Here is a 22,766-nt window from a genome sequence, read left to right on the forward strand (position 1 = left end):
CTCAAGAGGTAGAGACTACCTGTAATAAAATGACCCTTCACATGTTTAAAGCAGTTTTTAATATATTGCCTTTCTCTTCCATAGGTGAAATGTATTCATACATAGTCTCACTCTCTTCTGTCACAAATTCTCTTGTTGGTGTTGCTTATAGAAAATAGTGCCCAGAACTGAGAATAAACTTCAACTTCAACTAGAGATCTGATTAGTGAGAGTGCAGTTACTTATCCTGGACACTGTACTTACTATATAATACAATTTAAGGTAGCATCAGCACTTATGTAGCTATACCATGCTGTTTTCAACTTGGAATCAGATACCTTTTTTTTTCTTTTCTCTTAACCCTTCTTCCTCCTCCTTCCTTCCCCCTCCCCTTCACTCCCCTCATTTGTTTTCCTACACTAACTTGAACCATGGCTTCCACATCTGTTTTTTTTAACAAGGTGGTTGTTCAGTCACTAAGTTGTGTCTGTCTCCTTGCGACCCCATGAACTGCAGCACGCCAGGCTTCGCTGTCCTTCACTATCTCCGAGAGTTTATGCAAACTCATGTCCATTGGGTCAGTGATGCCATCTCAACATCTCATCCTCTGTCGTCCCTTTCTCCCGTCTTCAGTTTTTGCCAGCATCAGGGTCTTTTCCAGTGAGTCGACTCTTCATATCAGGTGGCCAAAGTTTGGAGTTTCAGCTTCAGCATCAGTCCTTCCAGTGTATATTTTCAGGGCGATTTCCTTTAGGATTGACTAGTTTGATCTCCTTGCAGTCCACGGGACTCTCAAGAGTCTTCTCCAGCACCATAGTTCAAAAGTATCAGTTCTTTGGTGCTCAGCCTTCTTTATGGTCCAACTCTCACTTCCATACATGACTCCTGGAAAAACCATAGCTTTGACTAGATGGACCTTTTTTTAAGATAGACATTTTTAGAACACTTTTACGTTCACAGCAAAATTGAACACAGCAAAATCTCTGCAGAAGGGGCAGAGATTTTCCATATATGCCCTGTTTCACATGTGCATAACCTTCCCCATTATCAACATCCTCTATCAGAGTGGGTACATATTGTCATAATCAGTGAACCTACATTGACATACTATTATCACCTGAAGTCCCTAATTTACATTAGGGTTCTTTCTTGGTTTGTGCATCTTGTGGGTTTTAACAGATGTATGAAGTTAAGTGAAGTCAGAGTCACTCATTGGTGTCTGACTCTTTGTGATCCCATGGACTGTAACCACCAGGCTCCTCTGTCCATGGGATTCTCTAGGCAAGAATACTGGAGTGGGTAGCTGTTCCCTTCTCCAGGGAATCTTCCCTACCCAGGATCAAACCCAGGCTCCTGCTTTGCAGGGGACCATCTGAGCCACCAGGAAAGCCCAGGAATACTGGCGTGGGTAGCTGATCCCTTCTCCAGGGGATCTTCCTGACCCAGGAATCAAACTGGGGTCTTCTGCATTCCAGGCAGATTCTTTACCAGCTGAGCTACCAGGGAAGCCATAACAAATGTACGTTGTCCTTACAGATTGACTTTTTTTTTTTTAATTTATTTTTTATGTGAAGGAAAATTGCTTTATAATGTTGTGTTGGTTTGTGCTGAACAGTGACACAATCAGCCTTAATTATACATACACCCCGTCTTTTAAGCCTTCTTCTCCTCCCACTATCCCATCTTCTGGTCATCACAAAGCTCCAGGCTGGGCTCCCTGTGTGCTTAGCAGCTTCTCACCTACTATCTGTTTAGTACATGATAGTGTCTGTATGTCACTACTTTCTTCATTCATCCTACTCTCTCTTTCTTTCACTGTATCTGCAAGTCCCTTCTCTACATCTGAGTCTCCATTCCTTACCTGCAAATAGGTTCATCAAAGCCACTTTTCTAGACTCCCTATTTGTGCATTAATACACAATATTTGTTTTTCTCTTTATGACTTACTTCGCTCTTTATAATAGATGCTAGGTTCATCTGCCTCACTGGATATGACGCAGTTGCATTCTTTTTTATGGCTGAGTAATATTCCATTGTAGCTATGTACTACCTCATTATCTATTCATCTGTTGACGGACATCTAGGTTGCTTCCATGTCCTGGCTATTGTGTAAATAGTGCTGCAGTGAACATTGGAGTACATGTGTCTTTAGAATTTTGATTTTCTCAGGGTATATGCCCAGTGGTGGGATTGCTGGGTCATATAGTAGATTTATTCCTGTTTTTTGTTTTTGAGGAATCTCCATACCATTTGAGAACATAATGGCTGTATCAGTTTAACATTCCCACCAACAGTGTAGGAGGGTTTCCTTTTCTCCACATCCTCTCCAGCATTTATTATTTGTAGATTTTTTGATGATGGCCATTCTGACTGGTGTGAGGTGATACCTCATTGTAGTTTTGATTTGTATTCTCTAATAATGAGTAATGTTGAGTGTTTTTTCATCTCAGTATATACAAGACATATAGATGGTTTATTGGCCATCTGTATGTCTTCCTTAGAGAAAAGTCTGTTAAGGTCTTCTGTCCATTTTTTGATTGGACTGTTTGTTTTTCTGATATTGAGCTGTATGAGCTGCTTATATATTTTGGAGATTAATCTTTTGTCAGTTGTTTCATTTGCAGGGTTTTTTCTCCCATTTCGTCCCATTGAGGGTTGTCTTTTAATCTTGTTTATTAATAGTTTCCTTTGCTCTGCAAAAGCTTATAAGTTTAATTAGGTCCCATTTGTTTATTTGGTTTTCCACATCTTATATTTTGTATTATACTGTTTTTTAGACCTTTATTATTTTCATAATTTTACATGTTATTGTTCATTATTTTTGGATCTTTCTTGAGTTCAGATTTTTCTCATGGTCTCAGTAATCCTTTTATAAACTTAACTGTCCTTAGCTATGTCCTTAATTGTTAATGTTATCAAGTATATTCTTATTATTTAAAATAAATGGTAAAAGCTGATGTTTTAACATTTCTCTTTATATCTTGGAGTGACTGAATTTTCTTAGGTATTAAAATTTAAAGTTGATGTAATAATAATGTAAATAATGTTGACTTCTTTTTTAATACTATGGGTTTTCTGACTTGAGTGTTATTTCTTGGCTGGGTTCTTTTTCAGATATTTGATAGTATTAAACCTGAGTTTAAAAGCTAGTCAAAAGAAACGTTTTAGGTAAGAGTTTAGATTTATTATCTTTAGAGATATATCGGTGTGAGTTAACTTGGGTTTCTCATTAAATGTAATATACCCCAAAACGAAGACGGTTTACAATACTAAAACTTTTTTTCTTTAAAACTTTTGATTTTAGTAATCTTCTTTGTGATTTTCCTTACTTGACATGAGTTTTCAGTTTACCTTCATAAAACCTTGCATATTTTATCAGTTGTAAGACTTTTAGAAAAACCGCATGGTTATGTTTTGCTGTTTAGGAGCTTTATATTTTTGTTTTTTTTTGCTTCTCAGCACTAAATCATGATTTAGTTAAGCATTTTCCAGAAGGCTTCTTACTGTGGTCAACCTTATGGTTGAAAGCTTTACATGAAAGCTTTACATGTCTAGCATTGTGCCCATTATCATTTAGATTTCTGCAAAACAAAGCTAGTCCTCAGGATTTAGTTATCTGGAATTGCACAGTGCTTTACAGTGGTTTTCTCAGAGATCATTCTTAACAATCCCAAGTTGTAATTCAGATTTCTGTGAATTTAACTGCTTGTGTATTATTAAGAACTGGAGGTATTATTCATAAATTTGTTTTCTCAGCCTCGGTGTACTGAGGCCTACTTAGTGTGTATGCTTATATTTTCTTCCATAAGAAATGTTATGGTCATAATATAATGGTATTTCATATAGACAAGTTCAGTTTGTTTTACACTGTTGTATTTTATTGAGATAAATCTCCTAGTACTTGTTTATCAGTGCTGATTCTAATTTTGTTTTGCATTTTCAGTGTCCTATAAAATTACTTTGCTTAGAATACTTAGTTTATAAATTTATATTAATAGAAATAACACAGATTTTTGCTTCCAGTATGGGTAGGCTAGATTATTTAGATCAGTTCTTACCTTAAGGAAACTTCCAGTGGAAACAGTGTCAGACTTTATTTTCTTGGGCTCCAAAATCACTGCAGATGGTGACTGCAGCCATGAAATTAAAAGATGCTTACTCCTTGGAAGAAAAGTTATGACCAATCTAGATAGCATATTCAAAAGCAGACATTACTTTACCAACGAAGGTCCGTCTAGTCAAGGCTGTGGTTTTTCCAATGGTCATGTATGGATATGAGAGTTGGACTGTGAAGAAAGCTGAGTGCTGAAGAATTGATGCTTTTGAACTATGGTGTTGGAGAAGACTCTTGAGTCCCTTGGACTGCAAGGAGATCCAACCAGTCCATCCTGAAGGAGATCAGCCGTGGGATTTCTTTGGAAGGAATGATGCTAAAGCTGAAACTCCAGTACTTTGGCCACCTCATGTGAAGAGTTGACTCATTGGAAAAGACTCTGATCCTGGGAGGGATTGGGGGCAGGAGGAGAAGGGGAGGACAGAGGATGAGATGGCTGGATGGCATCACCGACTCGATGGATGTGAATTTGAGTGAACTCTGGGAGTTGGTGATGGACAGGGAGGCCTGGCGTGCTGCGATTCATGGGGTCGCAAAGAGTTGGACACAACTGAGCGACTGAACTGAACTGAACTGAACTGAACTTACCTTAAGGACAACTGTTTTTGAAAAATGGAGCTAAATAGAGAGATAGGAAGAAAGGAAGATAGACATCTTCTGAGGAAGAGCTAAAAAGACGGTGAGGTGTTTATTTCTAGATCTTAGTTCCCCAACTAGGGATCCAACTTGTGCCCCCTGCAGTAGAAGCATGGATCCTTAATCACTGCACCACCAGGGAAGTGCCCCTTGAAGCCACTTTTGATGTGAAGACATTTGCTAATTCAGAAGTAAGGTTTGTAAGATCCTGTAGTCTTGGTGGTCTTGTGGAGCAAGGAGCTCTATTATCAAAACCCAAGACAAAGCCTACCCAAAGTGGGAGTGGAAAGCAATCCTGCTTAATTTGCCTTCCACTTTCTTTACCTGATGTTCCTGAATGTAGCATCCTCTTGTCAGCATCACGTGAGAAGTTGGATGTGGAAGATGCCCCAGACAGGCATATAATTACCCTCTTGTTATCAAATCCAAGTCTTCCTTTCTATGCCACTGCCTACAATTTCTGAGCCCTGCCTAGGTTCCAAGGCTTCCATTAACTTGCCTTCTGTATTGTATCTCCCTTAAAAGAACTTAACTACTCAAATTTCTCACCTCTACTTAGTCTTTGCTCCAGTTTTCATCTTCTAAAAATTTGTTGGGCTGTCTCATTAGGTCTTGTTTCCTTTGTTATTGTAGAGTTACGCCTTTCTCACTTCAGTGGATTTTTGGAAGAAGCATAGTTTAGACATATATAGAGATTTTTCTACATTTAATCAGCATTTCATGAGGTTTACATACTTGTTTGAACATTTTTATAGGAGAAATTTCGTTTAGTGAATCAAAGAGTATGAATATTTACATTACTTTCTGATACTATCAAATATTCCTCAGAAAAGATTGTTAACTCGCACTCTGCACATTAAAGCATAATGGTGCCAGTATAGCATTTTAATCATTTTTTAAATTAATGAATACATTGTTTGGGGGAATTATAATATTTTTAAGATAGTTCTGTAACTTTTTAGCTTTTAATTTTCTGTTTTTTTTTTAATATTTAAACTGACATAAATATTATGTGGCTGCATCTTCTTTTTATCTTAAAGGTTACATTAATTGACTGTTTTAGTTTCTGTTTTAGCTGAGGACCTTTTTGTTTCAAAATAAGTTTGTGGGCCAATAAAATAAATATAAGGAAAAGTTTCTTTATATTTAATGTGGAAGTTGCTCAGTCATGTCTGACTCTTTGTGACCCCAAGGAATTCTCCAGGCTAAAATACTAAAGTGGGTAGCCGTTTCCTTCTCCAGGGGATCTTTCCAACCCAGGCTCCCACTTTGCAGGCAAATTCTTTACCAGCTGAGCCACCAGGGAAGCCTCTTTATATTTAATGGTTGTGAATAAATCGTGTCAGAGACATAGTCAACACTATGCATGTGTACTAATGATAAAACATTTTTATTACTTTCTGTAGAAGAAAACAACCAGTCTGCATTCCTACTAAAATTCTTGGGGTGTTTGGAGTTGTGCCCATTAAGTCAATTTCTTCTTCCAGTCCTGCTAGAAGAATTGTTTTGACATTTTACAGATCATTTCTTCTGTAGTTCTTTAGAGTCCTAGAAGGTGTTTTTTTCAAATGAAGTAAGAAATTTAAATATGAATTGTGCCAAGAATTCACCACATTAGAACAGAAAACCAATATATTTTTTTTTTTAGTAGTCTTGATTTGTTTCACTTGATTAATCTCAGGTTGTTCTAGATTATTTAGTTATAATTCCTAGTTTTCCAGCTTTGGGGTCATTTGTCAGAGATAATCATTCATCATGGCTTTAAATATATAGAAAACTCTGTTTCAGGATACAGTTGAGGGAGAAAAGAAATTTATATAAACTATACTTTCAAGAAGAGACATCATTGGCTTTTCAAGAGTAATGTGCAACTAAATACTTTAGGCTGATTGTTTTTAAAGTATGGTATCCAGATCAGCAGAGGCAGCCTTGCTTTGAATCTTACTTAAAAATGCACAATTTTTGGTTCTTCCTAAGACCTGCTAAATTAGGACCTGTGGGGTTGGAGCCCAGCAAGTCCTCCAGATCATTATGATGCACGCTGAAGATCAACAGTCATTTCTTGGGAGTTTAAGAACATGGCTTTTAAAATCAGACATACTTGAATTCAAATTCCACTGTTTAATATCTGTAACTTTGGGCAAGTTACCTAACCTCTCTGAGCCTTAGTTTTCTCAGTTGTGAAATTGTGGACTGTCACCTCCCTCATTTGGATCAGGGTATATGGGATTGTTTGTAAATTGCCTAGTAGAGGAACTTAAAAAATGATCACCGTTTCTATTTAAATATGTACTATTTTGTTTTATTGACTCTGAAACAAAATTACCCTATATTAGTATTTCTGAGATTATATGTGTCTTACATGATTAGGAAATATTGTGTCAGTTTAATTATTAGAGTTTTTTCCTTAATGGCACATAAAATAATGGTACATTTAAATGCTGTCTGTGATTCGCTGATACATGATATTATGTTCAAGATGCATGAACACTGTCTAGGTTGGGCATATATTTGAGTGTGTATTGACTGATGAGACAAGTATTGAATTGGCCTTAGAGAGAGCAGGCAGTGTCTCTAATTAGACACTGTAGAGGTTGAATTTAGCAAACAATTGTGACTGGAACTGATCATCTGAATGTGAATAAAAGCAAAAATAATCCAAAGTGTAAAATAAAATTCATACTGGTATAAGAAAAATTTTTATAAATTTTCCATTAGTCTTTTTATGCTTCCCTTAAATCTCTTGTCATCAGCCATTGGTTTTTAACACAATTCCTGTGGGATTTTAACAGTATGCTTGCAACATCTCCAAACCCAGACCTGCTGAGTTGAGATATCCAGGCTTTCCAAATATATCCATTATCTCTGCCAGAATAAAGTTAATTATATTTGTTCAGTTATAATTTGTAAATGAAATTACTTTTTCCAGTACTGCCTTTAAGAAAAGAATTCTTTAATGATTTGTACTTTTCTTAATTAGCTATCCTTCACTCCCTTCCCTCTCTTCGCTTTTCTCAGTGGTCTTGGAAGAGGAGGTAGATGTTGACATTTCTGTTTAGTGCTGGGAAACTTTACTCTGTTTATAATTTTTATGAAGTGGTACCATACCCCTCTGGTTTTCTCCTCTGTTTTCATGTATATCATCCAGTGATGAGCTTTAAGCTATCTTTAGCCAGCTTTAACTTTAGCAAGTTCCTTTTTGTTTTGGTTGGAATTTATTGCTTTCTATATCCACTTCGTGTCTGCTTTTTATTGTAGGTGCTGTACTGTGTCTAAGCATGAGATAATCCTTTATCCTACTCCTTATCTTTATTGCTTTTTCCTGAACTCCTCCCTTTTTGAATTTGTAAGCCGAAGGAAAACATTAATTTTATTTAATTTTAAGATTCTTTTAATGAAAATAACAAAAACATAGCATAGACCATCTGGATTTTCTGTGTTATTTTTTCTACTTGCCAGTTGTGATTGCCAAGCATGTTCTTATCTCATCAACCATAAGGAAGTCTGTGCCTGACCTAGGATCTTTCCTTTTTTTTTTAGAAACTTGTGGTGGAGAATGTTGATGTGCTAACACAAATGCGGACCAGCTTTGACAAACCCGACCAGATGGCTGCCCTCTTTAAAAGATTATCATGTGGGTAACTCATGCTTTTTATAAGAATTAAGAAGACCCTGAAACTCAGTCTTTATTAGTTTTTGCTCAAATGTAAATATAAGTAGAAATTATGAAAAGCATTCTTCACTAGAACATTTTAGCAGTGAAAGAATCTTTTAAGTGAATGGCTTATCTGTTCCATAATTTTTTTTCTTACCATACTCTTAGCATCACACATTAAATAGTCAATATCATTATCAGTTAACTCATGAAACCATTAAATAAGTTAATCTACATTAATTTAGACCAAAGGAGATTTAACTTTTGAGTCTGTAACTTTCTAAAAATCAGCATTATTGAGGTATAGCTTATATAAGTAAAATGTGCATTTTAGTGAACAGTGTGATGGTTTTTGACAGATGTATACATCCACATGGGCTTCCCTCATAACTCAGTTGGTAAAGAATCTGCCTCTGATGCAGGAGATCTGGGTTCAATTCTTGGATCAAGAAGATCCCCTGGAGAAGGAACTGGCAACCCACTCCAATATTCTTGCCTGGAGAGTCCCCATGGACAGTGGAGCCTGGCAGACTAGTCCATAGAGTTGCAAGAGTTGGACATGACTTAGCGACTAAACCACTACAGCCATATATCCACATAACCATTACCACAGTCAAGATGTAGAGCAGTCTTGTCAGTCAGTCAGTTCATTCGCTCAGTCATGTCCAACTCTTTGCTAGCCCATGGAGGAACAGTCTCTTCACTTCAGAAAACTCATGATTCCTTGTAGTCAGTTTCATACCCCTTGACAATGACTGATCTCATTTCTATCACTATAGAAATGATAAATTTAAGTTTACCTGTTCTGTTGTATAAACAGTGTGTACTCTTTTGTATATATTGTTGAGATTCACCTCTCTTTGTTAAGTGAATCAGTAACTTGTTCCTTTGTATTGCTAACCTAGGATTCATTGCATGAAAACCTGAGCCTCCAACTTAAAATTTTTTTTTACATATCTTCTTGATACTGATTCTTTGTGTGAGCTATATTGTGAAATAACAGTGAATCTTAAGTGTTTATTAAAGTATGTTTATCCAGGCAACTATTTTAGATCCACTTGAGTTAATTTCATCTGCTTTTTGTCCTTGAACTCAGAGTTATAATTAAAAACTAAAAGTCACACTTCCTATTGATTCTATTTAAAAACCTTTCCAACTTTAAAGACTTAGTGAAATCCTGAATAAAATACTTCCTATATTTGAGAAAACCAGAGAGTTTATTTTCCCAAATAAAAGATAATCCTGAAGTAAATTAAAGACATGCATAGAGTTTATGTACTTCCCCTTTGATATTTTTCTTTTAAATGTTTTGCAGCTATATCAAATTCTACAAAACTATAAAATGACTTCAAGAATCACTTCTTTAGGCTAGCTTATCTTGCTTTTAAAAATACAAAGTTATACGCATGTACACCTGTGGTGGATTCATGTCAATGTATGGCAAAACCAATACAGTATTGTAAAGTAAAATAAAGTAAAAATAAAAAACTTTTTAAAAATACAAACTTATTTAATAAAAATTAATATGAAACTAAACTACAGGAGCTTCTCTGGTGGTCCAGTGATTTAAGAATCTGCCTGCCAGTGCAGGGACACGGTTTGATCCCTGGTCTGGGAGGAAGGTCCCACATGCTGTGGGTTAGCTAAGCCCATACGCTGCAGCTACTGAGCCAGTGCTCTAGAGCCTGTGAGCCACAGCTACTGAGCCCACACGCCATAACTTCTGAAGCCCGGATGCCTGGAGCAAGTGTTTCCCAACAAAAGAAACCAGACAACCAGAAGCCCAAGCACCTCAGCAAAGAGTTGCCACCACTCATCGCAACTAGATATAAAGCCCATGCACGATAATGAAAACCCAGAGCAGCCAAAAGTAAATAAAAGCAAAAAAACGTCCCACTAAACTACATTTCAGGTTGCCTTTACAGCAGATCAGCCTTTGCCATAGCTTTAAAGGGAAAGCAGCAAATGAGGTTTCGGAGGTGATGAAACTTTGCCACTGTGGTGATGATAATAAGTAGATCTATACATATTAAAAGTTTTTCCTAGAACTGTACACTGAAAGGGGGAAAAGTCAGCTTTACTCTTGGGAACTTTGGGAAATGAAATTTTTTAAATGAAAAAGATTGACTTGGTAGCATTATACAGAAGAGGAGTGTGAATGAATAGTTACTATTATTTAAATCCCTATCTGATCTCTTTTCTTCATTGGTATACTATATACTTATATTTTCTAGTATGCTTTACTTTATTCTTATTATTTTTGTTTTTCATGTTTCTTTCTTTTTAAATACTCATTTGACCACCCTTACTGGCCTTACTGGCCTGAATTTCATGCTAATAAACAATATTCTGGCTGTATCATCTGGTTAGAGGCAACTAACCCACTACAGTGTCCAATGCATGTTTACTATTACTTTTAACTCTCCTGTTTGTTGAAATGAAACAATATTTTTTTGTGATTTGGAAAAGAAAAGGTCTGCTCAAGAGTGATCTACTTAGGGGATAGAGAAAGCTACTCTTTGAGTTGAACTATTTTCCAGAATACTCTTCTGTCTCTAATCTTGTTTTTACCTTTGTGCTAAATTGATGGATGGACTTTTGTAGCAGTTTGATTTTCATAGTCAGCTAACACATTCTTTTAAATACTCTTAAAAAGAGAAAGCTATGTAATTTATTAAAAGTAGCTCTGGGGAATTCCGTGGTGGTCTAGTGGTTAGGTCCTTTCACCACTGTGGCCCTGGTTCAGTTCTTGGTGGAGGAACTAAGATCTCACAAGCCACATAGTGTGCCCCGCACCCCCCCACCCCCCGCCCCCACACAAAAAAAAAAGCTGTGAATTGGGAGGCAATCAGCAATTAACTTTTGAGTTTTTCATAATTTCTGTGTGACTTGAACAAATTTATTTTATTTATTGAAACTATAAATTAAACAAAATTTCTTACTGTGAAGTTTCTCAGAACTTTTAATATGTTGTTACTGTGCATATTTAAGAGGAATTTATAGATACAGTCTTTGCAAACTTTGTTAAATTCTGGGTAACATCCTTTGGAAAGTATATGATTGTATCACCCTACTTATTTTCTGATTGCTCACCTTATTCTCTGGATTCTTTTTTCTGGGTTTCCTGTCCTGTTTTTTTAGACTGGCATGCCCCTTTGTTCTCACTCCTCCTTAATGCCCATAAATTGGATGACATGTTCTTAGAGAAATCTTTTCTTTTACTCTCTTTATTTCATCTTTTCTGGATAGTAACAACTTCCTAGTCTCATTTCTTGACTAATCATTCCATTAAACATCCTCTTGTTTTCTGGGTCTTAGGCACTCTGCTGAGTCCTAAAGATAGATAGATAAAAAGGACTTTGCTCATGTGGAATTTGTATTTGTGCCTTACGTGGTTTTGTTAACACTACTATTTTGATTCTCATCACATTTTGGTTTATTTTATGCTTTTTCATGTGTAGTAATAAAAGATGATTATGGTAAAGATTTAAACAAACCACACAGGAGGTAGGAAGTCAAAACAAAATAATTCATTCCTATTGCTCAAAAGTATAACTGCAGTTAACAGTTTCTCTATACATCTGTCTGGCAATTTGTTATATATATACAAATATGTGTGTGTGTATGTTTCATATAAATAGGATTCTATTTTCTTAGTTTTCTTGACAGTGCCTTTAAATTGTTACTTAAGATCTAGGTTATTGTTCTATTTGTATCTGCTTTATTACATAGTACAGTGCCTTGTGTATGAGGAGTAATTCAATAAATGTTGGCTTTTTAAAAATGAAGGTATTTATCCTTCTAATCCTAATTTCCCTTGATTTTATTTAACCAAGTTTTAATTTTGAATATAATACTAATAAGTTTCAGAATAATGCTCTCTGACCAAAATGTAAACGATCAAATCTATTCATAGTCTTCAGAAACCTGGTCTTATTGCTTATGATCTACATAATTAGTTTTTGTTTCTGGACTCTGGACCTCAACAGCTTCTTCTTTCCCTAGTCTGTCTTCTCCTTCCTCCTACCTCTACCATTACTGTGATAGGATTATACAGGAGGCTGCTTGCATGATTATTTCACGAGTCTGATGAACCATCTAAGCCATTTTAAAGAACGGTGTACTCCACTTGAAGTAAACAATAATTTCCTTAGTTTTAATATCAACTTTCAATACCTTTGCCTCTTTAATCATTTGTTATAATCAAATTGTTTTTAATTGTGCCTTTTATCATGGGGTTTTATGATAAAGAGTTTTTCCAAGGGTAAGAAAGAATCCAATTCACTCTCTCCTCTTTTCTCCTTCCTTTAAACTTAGCTGTTGACAGTGTCTTGAAGAGGATGACAATAATTGGTGTGATTTTATCCTTCCGATCATTGGCACAGGAAGCACTCAGAGATGTAAGAAGTCATTTTAAGTACATATTCTATAGCCAAATAGTCCTTTTTAATTTCCCAGAAATTAAAAGTAACTTTTACCATTTATAGTTGGCAGTAATATAACTAAAATTCCAGTTTTCATAGTTAATGTGAAATAAAGCATATAGAAATCATAGTTACTGTTTTGTGTTTTGGTGATACAATTCAGGAGATACAACTTGCCTAGATATTGTGCTACTTTTTCAACTTTCTCTTCATTAAAGCATTTTCCATTTTGACTATACTCAGTTTGCCATCAAATGCATTCCATTAATGGGTACATTAGAAAATCATATGAAAACTGACAAAATAATTTTATGAAAGCTGAAAGTAGTTGAGTGGTAACATTTCATAAATTTAGAGATTGCCATTAAGAAATAATTATTTGTTTTCCTGCTAGGTCTTATCCTACCACATTCCTTTTCTTGTCAGTTCAATTGAAGATTTCAAGGACCACATTCCAAGGGAAACTGATATGAAGGTAGTAAAACTTCTATTTGTATTTTACTGTTTCTAAAATGACATATTTAACTTATATATGAAGTAAAATTTAGTAAATCCTAAGCTGTTATAAAGTTTAGAATAATGTGTTAACATTTTTGCCTTTGAAAAGGCATCTTTGAAAGCTCAGCACCAAAATACTATATAGGCATTTTGAAAGTCAGTCTTCCTTAATCACCTGTAGCAATGTAAAATGGGTTAATATCAGTCACCTTTTTTATTTTCAAAAAACATACTTCATATTTCTTCCTTTATTATATAAATATCAGTTTAACCTTTTACTATAAGAATATAAATGTTTTAAGAGGATCTTTGTTATTATTTATACAAATTCACAAACAGTACAATTAATTGATTAAGGTCTCTGGGTTTCTTTAACTCCATGGTCTCATGTGTTGCTGTGGAGGATTCTAAAAAATAAACAAAACAAACAGAAAACCCCAACAGAAAAATATACATCCTACTCAGAAGTGATTTTTTTTTTAAAGCCACAAGTCCCAACCCCCATCAAAATAAAGAAAGACATCTACTCCTCCATTTAGAAACAGAATTTTTAAAACCCACCACCACCTGTTTTATTAACAATAGCCATAAGACATGAAATTCAGTCTCCTCGTCTTCACACCAGGGCTCCGGGCCCCTGTAAGCCAGCTCTAGCTCCTCTGCCCCCTACAGGAAGCTTCACTGTGCCTTTTTTGTAGGGAAGTGTGGAAGAGAGGGAGGGCAGGGCAGAGGCTTTGCATATATAATCATCATTTCAAGACACAATCTGCATCTCAGACAGACCCCCCCCCCCAAAAAAAAAAAACAAAAAAAACCACAGTCCAACTCTCATGTCTCCCACACATTTGTGCTATATAAATTAAGTCAAGATTTAGGAGCACAGTTGGGTCTTCAAATGCTTAGAGACAAGGGGAAAAAGAAAAATAAGAGCCAGAAATGTGAAGTGGGAAACACCAGATGGATGGGGTTTGGGAAGAAGCCAAAATGAAAAAGACATACAAACCCAATGGGTATCTTCCTAGTCCAGGCACAAAAGTGTTTCAGTCTCAAAATATCTCTCTTAGAGAACTCCAGGGCTTCAGAGAAAAAAGTAAACTAAAACGAGTTAGCCTGACATATGTGTGTGTGTGTGTGTGTGTAATTTATATAATATATATACTCAGTAGAAAAAGAAAAAAAAGACAAGTTGATGTCACGTTTCTTAAAAAAAAAAAACAGACAAATACAAATGAAATGAGCAAGAGTAACAGTGCTGTCAGAGGAGTGATGAGGCGAGACTGGGAAAAGTTACAAAGTGTAAGAAGGGTGAAAAGGCCGTTGTAGTTGGGTTTGCTTTTTTATATTTCAAAATAAAAACCAGATCATGGTATTCAAATGAAAGCTTAAGTGAAGGAGCTTAAGTGAAGGCAGACATTATCCTCAACTCCCCAGGGCTGGAGGGATTGCTCACCCTTGCCCCAGCTTCCAGGCGCACAGTAGCTCAGTCCCTCCTCCGGGAGGAGTGGGTAGTAAGCAACCTGTCCAGGAGAGGGGCGGGGGTGGTGGGGGTGGACACCGCCCCCCCTACACACAAAAAAAAAAGGGGGAGAGGGGAAGGGAGCCAGGGGCTTCCGGTCATCGACCCACCGCGTGCGTGGCCGGAGGGCGAACAGGGCAGGTGGGACAGACAGCTGCTGCTGGCCTCACCTGAACTTCTCACTGTCCGTCATCTGCCAGAGGCCCAGGTTGGGGCTCTCCAGGCTGCGCTTGGTAATGTGGGCCAGTCTCCTTTTCCTTAAACTATACATGGTCATGAGCAGAATGAAAAACCAGTGAAATGAGAGTTGTTGTGTTTTAAATGAAGCTAAATTCAGCTTTTAAAAATTGATGTTAAAAAGTCTTACAAAAGGATGTTAATTATGGGTTATAATTTTTTAAATTAATATACTGTTTGAAATAGAAAGGTTAGTAAACTTATGAGCATCCACAGGTTTCATTTTGAAAATTTACTGGCAGCGAAATATAGCCACTGATTGAATCACAGCAAATATTTACCAGTGGTTACACATCTAGATATAGTGGAAAAAACAGAATGGGAAACCGTTTTCATTCCAATCCCAAAGAAAGGCAGTACCAAAGAATGCTCAAACTACTGCACATTGCATTCATCTCACACACTAGTAAAGTAATGCTCAAAATTCTCCAAGCCAGGCTTCAACAATAACGTGAACCATGAACTTCCAGATGTTCAAGCTGGTTTTAGAAAAGGCAGAGGAACCAGAGATCAAATTGCCAACATCCACTGGATCATCGATAAAGAAGAGTTCCAGAAAAACATCTATTTCTGCTTCATTGACTGTGCCAAAGCTTTTGACTGTGTGAATCACAATAAACTCTGGAAAATTCTGAAAGAGATGGGAATACCAGAGCACCTGACCTGCCTCTTGAGAAACCTATATGCAGGTCAGGAAGCAACAGTTAGAACTGGACGTGGAGCAACAGACTGGTTCCAAATAGGAAAAGGAGTACGTCAAGGCTGTCTATTGTCACCCTGCTTATTTAACTTCTATGCAGAGTACATCATGAGAAACACTGGACTAGAAGAAGCACAAGCTGAAATCAAGATTGCCGGGAGAAATATCAATAACCTCAGATATGCAGATGACACCACCCTTTTGGCAGAAAGTGAAGAGGAACTCAAAAGCCTCTTGATGAAAGTGAAAGAGGAGAGTGAAAAAGTTGGCTTAAAGCTCAACATTCAGAAAACGAAGATCATGGCATCTGGTCCCATCACTTCATGGGAAATAGATGGGGAAACAGTGGAAACAGTGTCAGACTTTATTTTTCTAGCCTCCAAAATCACTGCAGATGATGATTGCAGCCATGAAATAAAAGACGCTTACTCCTTGGAAGAAAAGTTATGACCAACCTAGATAGCATATTCAAAAGCAGAGACATTACTTTGCCAGCATAGTCTAGTCAAGGCTATGGTTTTTCCAGTAGTCATGTATGGATGTGAGAGCTGGACTGTGAAGAAAGCTGAGCTCGAAGAATTGATGCTTTTGAACTATGATGTTTGAGAAGACTCTTGAGAGTCCGTTGGACTGCAAGGAGATCCAACCAGTCCATTCTAAAGGAAATCACTCCTGGGTGTTCATTGAAAGGGCTGATGCTGAAGCTGGAGCTCCAGTACTTTGGCCTTCTCATGCGAAGAGTTGACTCGTTGGAAAAGACCCTGATGCTGGGAGGGATTGGGGGCAGGAGGAGAAGGGGACAACAGAGGATGAGACGGCTGGATGGCATCACCGACTCGGTGGACGTGAGTTTGAGTGAACTCTTGGAGTTGGTGATAGACAGGGAGGCCTGGCGTGCTGCGATTCATGGGGTCGCAAAGAGTCGGACACGACTGAGCGACCGAACTGACTGAACTGAGTGTTCTTATAGGTGACTCGAATTTAAACATTATGTATTTTTTCTTACTAAAGTGAGATTTCTCAGAAGTTTGTTAGTATGTTTCTTACTCTAGTTTTTATATTTTTTAGGTTGCAATGAATGTGTATGAATTATCATCAGCTGCTGGATTACCTTGTGAGATTGATCCTGCCTTGGTGGTAGCTCTTTCCTCACAAAAATCAGGTAAAATACATTAGTAAAATTATGTAGTAGTCCTATTAAATAACCAAGGCAACACAAATATAGATGTAATACTTACTGTTCAGGTGTCTGCTTTATATCAATGGGTTTTTTGGGGTTTTTTTTGGTAGTTGGAATATATCAGTGCAGAAAATACCAAGATCCTTGTCTCCTGGAGCTTAATGTTATAGCGCAGTCATCACAGAGATTAGATATTTAAGTCTTAAGACTGGATAAGGTTATTAAGCCCATTTGTTACGCAGAGGTGAAGAGGGTCAGAGTCTGAGTCCTGGGCCACTCTCAAGTTTAAGAGTTCAGGGAGAAGAGGAGGAACTACCAAAAGAGAAACTGAGAAGGAAGGATCTGTAAAGGAGAAGAAAAACCAGGAAAGAATCACTTCCATTTGAGTGGAAAGGAAATGGTCAGCTGTGTAGAATTAATAGGTGTGACAAGAGCAGTGTCAGTGGAGTCCTAAAAGCAAAAAGCTGATTAAAGAGGGCTGAAAAGAAAATAGGAGGAAAGAAATTAGAGAAAATGAGTATAAAACAACTCTCTTGCAGACTTTTACTGTAGAAAGGGGAGCAAAGAAATAAAACTGTAGTAGCTAGAGGCAGAGTAAAATCAAAAGAAGAAAATTTTTCAGATGGGAAAATAAGTGTTTGTCTGCTGATGGAAATCGTCTAATAGCTAGAAGCATTTTTATCTAGAAAAGGATGTCTTGGGAGTTCCCTGACAGTCTACTGGTTAGGAACTAAGATCCTACAAGCTGTGGCACAGCCAAAAAAAGAAACCCTAAGACATAAATTTTTTAAATGTATAAAAACTATGAAAGTTTATCCCATTTTAATTGGACTAGAGCTACTTACCATAGAAAGTCTGTGCATTATTCGGTTCAGTTCAGTCGCTCAGTTGTGTCCAACTCTTTATGACCCCGTGAATCGCAGCACGCCAGGCCTCCCTGTCCATCATCAACTCCCGGAGTTCACTCAAACTCACGTCCGTCGAGTTGGTGATGCCATCCAGCCATCTCATCCTCTGTTGTCTCCTTCTCCTCCTGCCCCCAATCCCTCCCAGCATCAGAGTCTTTTTCCAGTGAGTCAACTCTTCGCATGAGGTGGCCAAAGTACTGGAGCTTCAGCTTTAGCATCAGTCCTTCCAATGAACACCCAGGGCTGATCTCCTTTAGAATGGACTGGTTGGATCTCCTTGCAGTCCAAGGGACTCTCAAGAGTCTTCTCCAACACCACAGTTCAAAAGCATCAGTTCTTCGGCGCGCAGCTTTCTTCACAGTCCAACTCTCACATCCATACATGACCACTGGAAAAACCATAGCCTTGACTATGGACCTTTGTTGGCAAAGTAATGTCTCTGCTTTTGAATATGCTATCTAGGTTGGTCATAACTTTTCTTCCGAGGAGTAAGCATCTTTTAATTTCATGGCTGCAGTCACCATCTGCAGTGATTTGGAGCCCCCAAAAATAAAGTCTTGACACTGTTTCCACTGTTTCCCCATCTATTTCCCATGAAGTGATGGGACCAGATGCCATGATCTTCGTTTTCTGAATGTTGAGCTTTAAGCCAACTTTTTCACTCTCCTCTTTCACTTTCATCAAGAGGCTTTTGAGTTCCTCTTCACTTTCTGCCATAAGGGTGGTGTCATCTGCATATCTGAGGTTATTGATATTTCTCCTGGCAATCTTGATTCCAGCTTGTGCTTCTTCTGTAATATTAAATATTTAAAATATTTTAAGATCAGCCCTTTAAAATGTATTACTCAGAATTCTAGTTTTTTCCACAAAGTAAAATGTTTCATCTGTTTCTGGTACTAAAATGCTTCCCCTACTTCCTTGGATGTAACATGGTGTTTGTCTAAGTTCATCAGTTCTTTTTTGATTTGACATTAGTTTTGTTTCATCACTTACGCAAAATGTTAATTATAATCACATGGATAATTATTGCAACTAGCTTGATTTGCCAGGGCTGTATTTTTTATAATCAGCCAGGTTAAAAAAAATTTTATTGAAGTGTATATCATTGATTAACGGTGTTGTGCCAGTCTGCTGTACAGCAAAGTGACTCAGTTATACACATAAAATTCTTTTCCATTGTGATTTATCACAGGATATTGAGTATAATTCCCTGTGCTATGGTAAGACCTTGTTGTTTGAAAGTGAAAGTGTTAGTTGCTCAGTCATGTCTGATTCTTTGAGACCCCATGTACTGTAGCCCGTCAGGCTCCTCTGTCCATGGAATTCTTCAGCAAGAATGCTGGAGTGGGTTGCCATTTCCTTCTCCAGGGGATCTTCCTGACCCCGGGATCGAACCTGGGTTTCCTGCATTGCAGGCAGATTGTTTACCATTTAGCCACGAGGGAAGCCCATGCCATATTTTAGATTCCACATATATTATATGGTATGTATTCCACATGATATCATATGGTGCTTGTCTTTCTCTTTCTGATTTCCTTCATTTAGTATGATAATTTCTAGTTGCTTCCATGTTTCTGCAGTTGGCATTGTTTTGTTCTTTTTTATGGCTGGGTAGTATTCCCTTCATCTATTGATGGATGTCTTTATCCTCTCATCTGTTGATGAACATTTGGATTGTTACCATGTTTTGGCTATTGTGAATAGTCATAATCAGCTAGATTTTTCAAATATATTCTGACTCTTGTCTTATGTTAAATTCTTTATTATATATAGTTAGTGGAGTGACTCGAAATTCTCAGGTACCAGATAAGTGAAATACCTAGATAACACACAATTTTAGTATATGGATACAATAAATGTTTTAGATAAATTATTTTACAATTAATAATTAAAACATTAGGACAGTGTTACTTATATTCATTTATGACTGGTTCCTCCTGTCTTCTAAAATGAAGAAGTTAGAAATCCAGTTTACTTTATACGTTTATATATTTTTAATAGTAATTATCAGATCACATGTATATCTATTTTAGAAAAAAATTGAGTTTTTTGGATGACTTGGCAGAGTAAGTTAGGAGATAATTTTCTATACTGAAACATAGAATTTTCCTATTAAATAATTTATTATTAGTTATCAAGTAGAAGATTTTAGGATGTCAGTTATTCTAGATATATTTTTAGTCCTGTAACCTTACAATTTAAAAAACAAAAAGGAAATTTTGCCTTACTGTTTTTTCAGATGTCCTTGAAATATGCTTAACAACTTGATAACGGCGGATACTATTGTGTATTATTTCTATGCATTCTATATTTCTTGTAACAAAATCATAATCAGCTCTATAGAGACTCAGTAAAAGACATAAAAATTAAAATGTGCTTTTTCCGATTTAGATCGTCAACTCTTAACTAATCTTGATGTTATTTGTAATTTTTCTGCCTTAGAAAACATAAGTCCAGAAGAAGAATATAAAATTGCCTGCCTCCTAATGGTGTTTGTGGCCGTTTCTTTGCCCACACTGGCCAGTAACGTGATGTCTCAGTATAGCCCTGCTATAGAAGGTAATAGTAGTTTAAAATTCTTTTGGCATTGGGAGAGTTATGAGTTTTGATATAGTAGGTACTTTTCAAGTAATTGTGTATTTTTTTTAACACAATAAGAAGTGGATTAAGTTTTGCTACTTACTAGATGTGTAATCTTAAGACTGAAGTTTTCTTTTTCTAAGCCCCAGTTTCACATACACATATGAAGTGTGTACATGTGAGCCTGTGGGTGCCTGCACATGTATGTGGCAGGGGATAGTGAAGGGACTGTCCAACTCAGGATTATTTAACGGATTGAATGGGGAAATGTTCGTAAAGCAGCTAAGCTCTTAATAAGTTTCCAAGACAGTGTAAAACTGATGTATGGTTTCTTTTAGGGGTTTTTGAAAATGTGCCTGTTTAATACAGCAATGTTGTTCTCTTCTACACTATTTTTAAAGGCACTAGTTCTCATGAAAGTAAAAAGAAGCCAAGGCAGGTTATGCCTCAACTCTGTTTTTAATCATGCCACTATTTATGTAGATTATAAAGTCATTAAAGATTTTATATTTTGAAGTCACACAGAAACCACAAACCCTATATGCACTTTCTCAGGGCACTGCAACAACATACATTGCTTGGCCAAAGCCATCAACCAGATCGCTGCAGCTTTGTTTACAATTCACAAAGGAAGCATTGAAGATCGGCTTAAAGAATTTTTGGCGGTACGTATAATCAGGCAAAATTCATGACTTTTTTTTTGTTTGTTTGTTTTTGTTTTTAGAGAAAATTAAAAATCACAACTGTGGGTTGTAACAAAGTAAATTCTCTTAATTTATTCATTTTTGGAAGAAGAAACAGGTAAAGACAGGGTATTAAAATCAAGGAGCAATTAGATTAGCATTTTTCCCCTTTGGCTTAGCAGTCTCTTGTTTCTAGAGCTCTGCAATATGACTTTTTTCTGAGCTGATGTTTGGACTGCTCTAGAATTTTGCCTAAGTGTTTGAAAGAGAACAAAACGAAAGAAAGACTGAGGAGAATGAATGTTCCCTCTAAAAGGATATATTTTATTTATTTCCATTTATTTGGAGAAAGTCTGTGAATGGAGACAAATTCAAAAATAAGAATACTACTCACTGCCAAAAGAAGGTAGTAATGCTGACTCTAGCCTCATGAAGTATTGATCTTAGTTTCTGTGGTAGTGTAGCTCTTTCTTTCCTTTATCAGCATACCTTTTCATATTTTACTTAGAAGACACACTTATATAAGAACACTAGAATATTTGCATCTTTCTAAGTTATAAATCCTGTTAGCTTGTAATAATTCTTTTTTTAATTTTTAAAGCAAATGTAGTACTAATTGGAGAATAAAATAACATCTATTTCAAAGAAAACAGTAATAAGAGTTAAAATTTTTCTTTTTCATTTCCTTCATTCAAGACCTAATGTCTTAATCTCACTGTAGTATTATTAACTCAAACTCAGTGTGAAATTTTCTTATTTGGCAATTAGGAAATATAGTTAATACAGATGTTGGGAAGAGAAAAAGGAATTTAAATTATTGTGGGTTTTTTTTTTTTCTCACTTGTTCTAAAAAAAATCTGTTTTAAAGACCAGTAAGAATATTTGATTACTTTAGCCAAATATTTATTATTCCAATAATTATTATTGGAAATCATTCTAATAATTTTTCAGTATTATTTATTATCTTTGTGTCTGTTTATACCTTAATAGCTCTTAAATGTTGCTTGAAAGTATAGAACCTAAGCTCACCTTGTTATTGAAATGTGTTGCAAGTTGAAGCATACTGAAGATAAATACATGGTGAAAGTTTTATTTTAAAAAAACTTATTTACTTAAAATGTATGTATACTTTTAAGCTTGCATCTTCCAGTCTACTGAAAATTGGCCAGGAGACAGATAAAACAACTACACGGAATAGAGAATCTGTTTATTTACTGCTAGATATGGTAAGTCTTACTTTAATTTTTGTTAATCACAAAAAGGTTCCAGTCATTCCTGATAGTATTTTCTTGGTATTTTAGTCATTAAATAGTAATAAGAGCTGATATACTTTTTTGACAATTTATATTCACTCCACCCAAGCCACACATTTCCTAATAATTGCTGAAAAGACTGCCATGTGGTAAGGATATCAGAAAATGACAGAATGAATCACCATTACCTGTAGAGTGTTCTTTTATAAATAGTTTTTCAACCTGTTGGGAAACACTCAAGCTTTATATTTTCCTAGTCTTCCTAGTTTCATCTCTTTCTAGTTTTCTGAATATTCTGTTTTCTGACTCCATCTCACCCATCTAATAACATTTCCTATAACTTTCTGTGCCTAGTCAGTTCCTTCTTTTTACTACCATGAAGCCAGCTGTGCTTATTTCTGTA

At 36.3% G+C, this 22,766-nt stretch overlaps 1 protein-coding gene across 1 annotated transcript in view; it reads left to right on the forward strand.

The window, feature by feature from the left end:
• The window catches only part of NCKAP1 (NCK associated protein 1), a 110,660-nt gene that overhangs the window by 85,461 nt on the left and 2,433 nt on the right, over window positions 1–22,766 (forward strand). The window contains exons 24-30 of the mRNA XM_069577044.1: window positions 8,270–8,363; window positions 12,702–12,784; window positions 13,203–13,283; window positions 16,828–16,921; window positions 20,290–20,406; window positions 20,983–21,092; window positions 22,247–22,336. Coding sequence (XP_069433145.1) covers window positions 8,270–8,363; window positions 12,702–12,784; window positions 13,203–13,283; window positions 16,828–16,921; window positions 20,290–20,406; window positions 20,983–21,092; window positions 22,247–22,336 — 669 coding nt within the window. The remainder of the gene's footprint in view (window positions 1–8,269; window positions 8,364–12,701; window positions 12,785–13,202; window positions 13,284–16,827; window positions 16,922–20,289; window positions 20,407–20,982; window positions 21,093–22,246; window positions 22,337–22,766) is intronic.

This window comes from Ovis canadensis, chromosome 2 (assembly GCF_042477335.2).
Source record: "Ovis canadensis isolate MfBH-ARS-UI-01 breed Bighorn chromosome 2, ARS-UI_OviCan_v2, whole genome shotgun sequence".
Classification (NCBI taxonomy): domain Eukaryota; kingdom Metazoa; phylum Chordata; class Mammalia; order Artiodactyla; family Bovidae; genus Ovis; species Ovis canadensis.